The sequence below is a fragment of the Ochotona curzoniae genome, unplaced genomic scaffold, assembly GCF_017591425.1.
Source record: "Ochotona curzoniae isolate NIBS_2020 unplaced genomic scaffold, NIBS_Ocur_1.0 contig_3819, whole genome shotgun sequence".
NCBI lineage: Eukaryota > Metazoa > Chordata > Mammalia > Lagomorpha > Ochotonidae > Ochotona > Ochotona curzoniae.
The window spans coordinates 58493878-58503926 of NW_024466004.1; the positions used below are offsets into that span (position 1 = coordinate 58493878).

Below are 10049 nucleotides of genomic sequence, written 5' to 3' on the forward strand. Positions count from 1 at the left end.
AATAAGCCCAGTTCTGGCTATTGTGGTCATTTGAAAACTGAACCAGCAGATGGAGGAAGGTCTTCTCTCTCTCTAACTCTACTTTTAAAATAAATAGGACCCAGTGCAATGACCTAGTGGCTTAGTTTTTCCTTGCATGCATCAGGATCCCAGGTAGGTGCTGGTTCGTGTCCTGGTTGCATCACTTAAAATCCAGCTCCCTGCATGTGGCCTGGGAAAGCAGTGGAGGATGGCTCAAAGCCTTGGGACCCTGCATCAGTGTAGGAGACCCAGAGGAAGCTCCTGGCTCCTTGCTTTGGATCAACTCAGCTCTGGCCATTGCGGCTGCTTGGGGAGTGAATCATCGGATGGAAGATCTTCCTCTCTGTGTCTTCTTCCCTCTGTATATTTGCCTTTCTAATGGAAAAAAAATTTTTTTAAATAAATAAATCTTTTTAAAAAGAAAATATTAGAGGCTATCTTCCCCACAGCTTGGAAGTTTACTCTGAGGCAAAATACAGACTGAGAAACGTTTGAAGTGTTGCATGTCTGTGGAGGGATTCCATATGCATGCTGAAATATACTGCTGTTTAATGCAAAACAAAAAGAACAGTATTGTGAGCCTTTAGTAATTTTAATTTTTTAAAAAGATTTATTTATTTATTTGGAAAGGCAGATGTACAGAGAGGAGGAGAGACAGAGAGGAAGATCTTCCGTCCGATGATTCACTCCCCAAGTCCGTAACGGCTGCTGCTGCGCTGATCCGAAGCCAGGAGCCAGATCTTTCCGGGTCTCCCACATGGGAGCAGGGTCCCAGTGCTCTGGGCCGTCCTCGACTGCTTTCCCAGGCCACAAGCAGGGAGCTGGATGGGAAGTGGAGCTGCCAGGATTAGAATCGGCGCCCATGTGGGATCCCAGCACGTTCAAGGCAAGGACCTTAACCATTACGCTATCGTGCCAGGCCCAATAATGTTAATTTTAAACATTTAATGTTTTATATCATTTGTACATGTGATATTTTTCAAAAGCTAAAAGATATTTTTCAAAATTTACTGACTTATGTGAAAGGCAGAGAATCAGAGAAAAAGAGAGGCACTGCCTCTGATGATTCACCTGTGGTATGCCCATACAGCGGGGCCTGGGTAAGGCTGAATGAAACCAAGACACAGCAATGCAGTTGGGACTCCTAAGGAAGTAGCAGCAACTCTACTCTCAGCATCACTGCCGTCCAGAGTGTGCGTTTGCAGGAAGAGGGAATGAACTCAGGAAGCCCAGTAGGGGGCGTGAGTGTGCTAAGATTGTTCCAAGTCTGATCGAATGTCTCATAAAGCTGTTTCAAGAATCGTTTCATTGTTACATTTTATTGACAGCTGATACAGAATAATCTTTTAAAGAATTGTACAAAAAAAGAACAAAATTTCACACCAAAAAGCCTAGAAGAATTAAAGAACTTTTTTAAAAAATTGAAAGTCATAAAAGTAGCAAAACAGGGACCAGGGCAGTGGCTCAATTGACTAATCCTCTGCCTGCAAGCACTGGTATACCATATGGGCAAAGGTTTGTGTCTTGGTTGCTCCACTTCTGAGCCTGCTTATGGCTTGGGAAAGTAGTGGAGGATGGTCTAAAGCCAGGGCTCCTGGCTCTTGGCTTTGGATCAGCTCAGCTCTGGCCATTGTGACCATTTGGAGAACGAACCAGTGGATCAAAGATCTTTCTGTCTCTTCTTCTCTCTATAAATTTATCTTTCCAATAAAAATTTTAAAATTTTTAAATAGAAAATTAACCGAAGTACGTATCTCAAGTAATACTTTAGCTACTATGAATTTTCCCTGATGGGAATTAAAGTCACTTCATATCCCTGTTATATTCCTGTCCCTGTTATAGAGTGACTAAAGCTATCCCATAGACCCCATGATTTGGATGTAAATGCTTTTGCTGTTACACATTTTAGGGACTGAATATTGCTATCCTGGGACCTACCTTTCAAGATCTGGCAAGCAATGTGAACCGAAATATCAGCAGTCTTTCCCAAATTTTTGTGGGCCGTGCCTTTGGATATCTGAGTGGTTCTGTCATTGGTGGAATACTCTTTGATCATATAAATCATTTTTTACTTTTGGGTAAGTACATGCTAATTTTCCCTTCTTTGTGATTTTCAGTGAATTCACAGTTTGCCTTTAAAGATGACAATGGCAACTGGAATGGGAGGTGCTTGGTGGCCTTGGTGGCAGTTGGGTTTCCTGGGCAATTACAGTTACACCACAGACAGGCTTGTTAAATCCTTGGCTCCATAACCCAGGCACTGTCCTCACACAGCTCTGCTTCTCAGGGAAGGTGTGGGGCTCTGTGAAGCTGCCCCGGGCTGACCCCTGGTGGGGCAGGGATGGAGACACTAAGAGAGGCGACATGTTTGCCCTTGCTGTCATGTGTTGGTGACTGCCCCAGACTGTCTGACCTCATCCTGCAGCAGTGACATAGCAAAGCCATGAACACATCACTGAATAAACGACCATGCTTTTTTAAAATAATGCATGTATTTTGCTTTTGGTGATGTTTACATAGTTATATACGCATGTGGACCACAGATTAGGGTGGGGAGGATCAAGGAATGGGGGGAAGTGGATGAGACAACTGTTTCCAGTCTCCCTTTTTCTTCTTGCATCTTGGAAAAGTGGGGCGAGAAGGGCAGAGGGCCGCTCCCAGCAGCCCAGTCCCAATCAGTGCCTGGGGATGAAGACTGGCTGCCCAGTGCCATTGCAGGGCCCCGCTGTGGATCATGCTCCAAGGGTACTGCTTGAGTGGTTTGATTGTTCTGAGATGCTACTGATTTTGTTGCTCCAATGTGGAGGAAATCCTTCCAATGTCCATTGGCTGATATAGTCCACCTTCGCGTCTCCACTTGCCCAGATACTTGTCAAAGCTTGACTAGGAGAGTTGTCCAACCTGTCATGCCCTCCGCGGTACGAGACACCCTCTGCAGGCCTCCTGTGTGCGTGTGGGCATGCTAAACAGCCATGTTTAATGAGAAGATGGTTTAATGTGCTAGAATTCATTTGGAAGCAAAGAGAATAGTTTACTGTTAGTAAATTAAAATGCTTTTTTTTCCCCCAAAGTGAGTTAAAAGAATATTTTTTATTTACCTCTTTAGCCCCCAAAGTAATGTGTCTACTAAAATCTACTAATTTTATTTGCATTTTTAATGTTTTACTGATATCTCTAAAAAATCTTCTTGTGTTCTTCTATATGAAACATTGAAATAAATAAAAGTTTGGGTTTTTTTTGTTTGTTTTGTGATAAAATTTGCCTCATATAATTTATAGCCTAATTATTACCAGTACTAGCGCCAGGTTCGCAGTTTTGGAAGCTTTGGTGCCACCGACCATGACGGCAGGAATGGTGCTTCCAGAGGCTGACTTTTTGACCTGTCTCCTCAGGGGTGTCCATGTTGGCTACCACCGTTGGGCTGTACCTCATCCCTTTCTGCAGGAGAGCTGTGTTGCTGATTGTCGTGATGTCCATCTTCGGTGTTACTTTTGGGATTTTGGATACAGGTCAGTGAGCCCCTGGTGTCATCTCTGGGAGCAGGAACTTTGTGCTATAGCAAAGCTGTCGCCTGCAGTGCCTCCCAGCATCACACAGGTGCCCTGAGGTGGGATCACCCAGTCAGAAGCACCCTTCTGACAATTGCTTTTGCTAATCAGGGGCCCTAGGTTTGAGCAACCAACTGTGAAATGAATTTAAAGAATTTTGTCCTAGGAAAGAATTGTTCATAACATGAAAGCAGGGCGGGAACTGCTGTGTGTTGGTGGGGAGAGGGGTGGTTGATTACACCACACACGAACAGGCTTTTCTTCAGGAGAAAACTTGACCATTGCAAAGTAGAAGGGACTGATGATTTATTAGGTTGACTACGTTTGGAATTGTTATTTTGGCAAGAAAATACACAAACGTCCATCCATTATGAAATGCATTGTGCCATTGCAACTGAGGGAAATCCTCGCTGTGCAGTACTCTCCTCTCCATGTGATTATCAAGAAAATGTATTACATAAAATGCATGGCGGTAGTTTGCCCTTAAAAATCCAGCTTCCTATCAGCCCTTTCTTGCTCTAATTTTACTTTTAAGATCAAGAAAATATTTTGTACTTCAAGCTAAGCTTGCTTATGAAAATGCAGGGGACAATTATGTGTGCGTTTGACATGATCTGTTAAGGAAAAAGATGCTTCAACGCTGGTGCTTTTGGCCCTTCCCCTTGTTCAGAGTTGAGTGCATGGTAAATAGTGCCTTGTTTCCTGTACAGGGCCAATCAGAATGCTGGAGCCTTCTACACACGTGTTTTGCATCTACATTATATGTAAACACAAAACTATTCCTTGAGTGATTACTAATTCCAAGTACTAAGAAAGTACATAGAAGCTTTGATGATTGGGCCATGATCTGCTACCAAATCTTTGCCTGTTAAGTATGTATGTGTGTATACCAGTCAGTGTATATGTACACATGTGTTTGGAAGTTGGGACGCCTGTGTTCCACTGCAGAGAGCTGCACCTGATCTCAGCTCTGGCTCCTGCTTGCATCTTGCGTTGATCGAGAGCCTGGCGAAAACGATGGTTTGGGTAATTGTGTTGCTGCAAACTGCATGAGGGGTATGGACTGAGTTTTATTGTTTCCCCCTAAGCTTTATGTTTCTTTTTTATTTTAAACAATTTATTGCTATTTGGAAGGCAGGGCTATAAGAGAGGGGAGTGACAGAGAGAAAGATCTCCTGTTTGCTGGTTCAATCTCCCATAGCTGGAGCTGGGTTGATCCATAGTCAAGAACTTCTTCTGGGTCTCCAGTATGTCTGCGAAGTGCCAAGGACTTAGGCCAGCCCTCTGCTACCTTCCCAGACCATAAGCAGGGGGCAGGTTCAGAAGTGGAGCAGCTAGAACTAAAACTGGTGCCCATATGGGTTGCTGGAGCCAAGAGCAGAGGTTTAGCCTGTGGTGCCATGGTGCCAGCCTTCCCCCTGAGCTTTATGTTTATTGCAAGCATGGAATATGAGGGCCAGCAGATGCAACCTATCTATTTTTGTTGTTTTATTTTCAAATAAATCACTAAAATAAATGTATATATTTAAAATATAAATATGTGTTGTTCTCCCAGTTTCTGGATAGAACTGTATCATGGACTGCAATAGTGGTTTACTATTCTATAGATTCGACCTGGGAGGAGGTAGTATTATGATGCTGAATTCTTTGGTAATGGTGAGTTACAGTTCCTTGACCACAGAATTCACTTTGGGGGTCAGTGTTGACAAATAGTGAGTGAGGCCAATGCCTACAATACCAGCATTCCATAAAATATGGGTTATAGTCACAGCTGCCTCAATGCATACAGCGTCCTGCTGGGAAAGCAGCTGATGGCAGCCCAAGTACAGGTCCTCTGCCATCATGTGGGAAATCTAGATGAAGCTCCTGACTTTTGGCTCCAGCCTGGAACAATCCTTGTTGCAGCTATTAGAGAAGCGAACAAGTGGATGGAGGATCTCTCTTTCTCTTCTCCCCCGAAAAAGCCCTTCAAAAAAGAGAGAAAAGGAAAGAAGGAAGAAAGGAAGCAAAAAATTGACTTTGTTGCTATGTTTGACACCACAGAATATTCTGGTGCTTGTGACGTGAGAAGTAGACCCAATCCTTTTCTGCAAATTGAACTTTTTGTCCCTAAGTTACTGTTTGACTTAATCGTTTTCCCCATCTTTCATTGGTAGGTGGTAATGTGCTTATCTTGGCTCTGTGGGGCGACAAAGGAGCCCCACACATGCAGGCCTTGCACTTCAGCTTTGCCTTGGGCGCCTTTCTGGCTCCCCTGCTAGCTAAGTTGGCCCTGGGTCCGACAGCATCTGCTGGAAACTACACGGAGCCGGAGCTTCATCTCCCCACCCTCAACCAGTCATCTGAAGTGGACTCAGGCCCTCTCTTTGGAGTCCCTGAAAACTTGAATTTACTGTGGGCTTATGCTGTCATTGGGGCTTATGTTTTTGTAGTTTCTTTCTTTCTGTTTGCTCTGTTTTTCAAGAAAAGTTCAAGATGGGAAAAAGCAAAAATGTCTACGAGGACGTCTAAAAAGGCGACATACCACCACAGCCTCCTTTGCCTCCTGTTTGTGTTCTTCTTTTTTTACGTTGGCGCCGAGGTCACGTACGGCTCTTATGTGTTCTCATTTGCAACCACCCACGTGGGCATGGAAGAGAGTGAGGCAGCCGGCTTGAACTCCATCTTCTGGGGCACCTTTGCGGCCTGCAGGGGCCTGGCCATCTTCTTTGCGACGTGTTTGCGGCCAGGGACCATGATTGTGCTGAGCAACATTGGCAGCCTGGCCTCGTCTTTGTTCCTGGTGCTTTTTGACAAGAGCCCGATTAGCCTGTGGGTGGCGACCTCGGTGTATGGGGCATCGATGGCAACCACGTTTCCCAGCGGTGTTTCCTGGATTGAGCAGTACACGACCATCCATGGGAAATCGGCAGCATTCTTTGTAGTTGGTGGTACGTTGGGAGAAATGGCTATTCCGGCGGTAGTTGGGTTTCTTCAAGGTCAATATCCTGATTTGCCTATTATTCTGTACACGTGTTTTGGGTCAGCAATATTCACTGCTGTTTTATTTCCTGTGATGTACAAATTAGCCACCTGGCCTCTTGCTCGCCAGCGCAAGGAGCACAGAAAGAGTGAGGACCAGCGAGTTTACTCTTTACTTGTGGCTGGAATATGAGGATGCAAATGAAGATGAAGACACAGAAAAATGGAATGAGATGGATTTTGAAGTGGTAATAGAGGCATCTAGGAATTCTGTAATGGAGCCGGCATTAGAGGTCTCCAGCCAGTTTCTTGCAGACTCATGGGTGCCGGAGGCCTCTCCACTTAAGACTGGCAGTTCATCTATGGAGCACCTTGCTGGAAACCAGAGTGGAAGGGCCTGCCCCTGAGAGCAGGTGTATCCTGTGCTGACATCCTTGGCAGTCACCGCTGGGAAGGGCCTGGCAGGGGTGAGCCTGCACAGGTGGGCAGCCTGCTTCTGGCATGTGCTTTTCCAGGTCCCCTCCTAACAGCTGATGCCACCAAGTGTTGACCTGTTTGCTGCTCCCAGATGCCTTTCTAAGCAGCCCCGTGGTCTCACATGGGAGCATCTTGTTAGGAAGCTGGTGTTTGGCATGGGGTTGGCCAGATAGTGTTTTAATGTCTTTCTTCCTCAGAACATGCAAAGAAGGCATTTATTTTTGAGAATATGGGTGCTGTTCTAATAGGACAAAGTCCTGTAGAGGTTGAGTTGATTTGCTGAACAAATGAGCGTAGTGCCAGGGAAGAGGAAATGGGCAGCTTTGGTGAATGGATGACTTTGTCTTGCCTGGGGTGACTAGAAGAATGCTAATGATCATGTTTGAGCATCTATGAAGAGAACCCAGTGTAGGGCCTGAGACCTGGCTGCAAGGCCTGACTTTTCCTCTGTGTTTGTAATTATTCCCTTGCTGTGTGATTTCTAGGAATGAAAAGGAGATGATTTTTGTGTAAGGTGTCTCTTAGTAATTAAGGTGAAGCTACTTCAGCCCTTTGTGGAAATGGAATTAAATGATTAGGTTTATTATGGTACAAAGATAATTAAAACTCATACATATGGTTTTCTTGATAGTCGCTCCAAATGATCTCTGTGAAAACCCCTTTGTGACTTCCAGCCCATTCTTCTTGAGAAATAAAGCAAAAGTTATGTTAGGAATATTTAGTATAAATCTTAGTCATTGTACTCAATTTACTTTTTTATATGTTATTGAAGTCATATTCTGAATGTTGCTTTTTTTCAAAGACTTATTTTTATTTTTATTGAAATGTCATATTACAGAGTGGAGGAGAGACAGAAAGAAATATCTTTATCCATTGATTCACTCTTTAAGTGGCAACAATGGCCAGAGCAGAGCCAATCCGAAGGTGCCTCTACTAGGTCTCCTACATTGGTGCAGGGTCCCAAGGCTTTGGGCTATCTTTGAATGCTTTTCCAGGCCACAAACAGGGAGCTGGGGAGCAGGGCTTCCAGAATTAGAACAGACGCCCGTTTGGGATCCCAGAACTCACAAGGTGAGGACTTTAGCCACCAGGTTACTATGCTGGGCCTAGAATGTTGTTTTAATACTGAACTTTATTGATATGCCTTTCTCCAACTTACGATCTCTGAAATCAAGATATATCTTACCATCAATGATTATTTAACATTTTGACAATGTTTATTTCAAAATCCCTTTAGTTGCTCCTGCATGACATGTGTTGGCATTCTATAATCAGTGTCTTTGATTTCTGTGAAATATACTACTTTATTTCATAATGGGGATGACAGTATTTTTCGATAGTTTTTCCTAAGTCCTTTTCTTTGCTCATTTTCTAGTCCATATAGGATTTGGGGACCCTAGTGTGAGTGTAGCCTGTGCTTCAGCGCTGCCCTGTGAGGACTAGGGCTGAGAGTAGTCTTCAGAGGTCCCTGCTTAGCACAGTTTCAGAGGCTGCCTACAGCCTTGTCCTCAGGAGTGGCCCACATGGATGTTGTGCGTAAGCTCATGGTGAACACAGTCTTTCCCAGAGATCAGAATACTTGTGTCACTCTGTCCTGAGTTTGATCTACCCATGGAGCTGAAGTGAAGATTTGAAGGGGACTTGATGACCTGGGAGTCAGGGATGGGACGGGTACTTCCTATGAGCGTTACAGCCCTGGGTGTGAGGTAGAACCAATGCCAGGTTCTGTCTTCATCTCTGCATGTCTTACGCTGAGTAACACCTAGCATGTGTCTGCCACGCGCTGTTGCTCTCTCTTACGGGCATTCTGTGAATCCGTGCAACTTAGCAGCTTCATGACCATTTCCTGTTCACTCCACCTGGGCAGCAGGTGTCTGTTGATGAGTAGACCATTCATGGAAAGCTCACAGCTTAGAACCAGAGATTTATGTTATCTCTCCATTGGTGTGGGTTGGCAAGCTGGCATGACTGTTCCGGGTTTCTGTCCTCAGTGCCCCAGGGCTGGAGTCACCGTTAGCCAAGGCCACCTTCTCACTGGAGCTCAGCTCCCCTTTAAGGGCCATGAGCTTTGGCAGAATTCACTTTCTTGTTTTTCAGACTGGGATGACTGTCAGCTGGGCACTGCACTTTGAGTCTTCCCATGTGCTCTGCCCCATAGCCTCTCTCAGGACCCCTCACCCTGGGCCAGTGTCCGTCATGCCTGCAGGAGGATCTTTACCCTCCATCTGTATCTGCTAAATGAGTCTTCTATAACGGAATGGCACAGTGTGGCAGAGGGTGGCATCCTCCTGCCTTTGCCACAGTCCTCCATAACAGGCTTGTCACAGCTTCTGCCCAGACTGAAGATGGAGGTGACAATAGAAGCATGTGCCTCTTGGGGGCCATCTCAGAGTGTATACATGAAATACATGAAATTCAGGTTCTCCAAAGAACCTGATGAAAAGCAGCTTCATCAGTCCTGAGAGCTGTGACAGGGCCACGCCTTTGTGTGCATGAGGGCACCGATCGTTACTGTAAAATGATGTGCTTCACATGACCCACAGGCCATCAGAATTATATTCTCACAACCAGAACTTGTTGCATGAACTTAAGGGCCATGGCCCTTAAGAAATGCCTGGTAGGAGGCACTCATGACAGCGGGTAGTCAGCTTAGTGGTTGGAAGACTTTGGCCCCAATTGTATGTGATGGGAACGCAGTGAGGCTGCTGACCTTGATTGTCAGAAGGAAAGAGATACAGAAAAGATCAAAGTCCTTCCATGCCAACTTTGACCAGTTGGCATTTGAGCCATCTTTTTCTTTAGGTAGGAAATCTTTTTACTGAATGATTAAAATCTAAATGTTGATATTTTTTTTTGCTAATTTTAAAAAAGTTTTCTAATATTTAATGATGTCTTCTCTTGCCCTCCATGCCTTACCTCCTTTCATTCCTTCAGAGGAGATTGGTTCTTGCTCTTTGGCTATTTTATGTTGTGTTCATGTCTTCTTTCTGTATTGCATTTCTGACTGCTAAATGGATTGTCTATAGGGGCTATGCACTGATT

General features: G+C 44.8%; 1 protein-coding gene across 1 annotated transcript; it reads left to right on the forward strand.

Moving 5' to 3' along the window:
• Positions 1-1046: 1046 nt before the first annotated feature.
• Positions 1047-7150, forward strand: LOC121158821 (sodium-dependent glucose transporter 1B-like; the record flags this gene model as incomplete). Its single annotated transcript, XM_040983900.1, is given in 5 exon segments — positions 1047-1121; positions 1931-2099; positions 3414-3530; positions 5726-6713; positions 6715-7150. Coding segments are annotated over 5 exon segments (1572 nt in total), but the record flags the coding sequence as incomplete, so codon positions are not given.
• Between the last annotated feature and the right edge of the window lie 2899 nt (positions 7151-10049).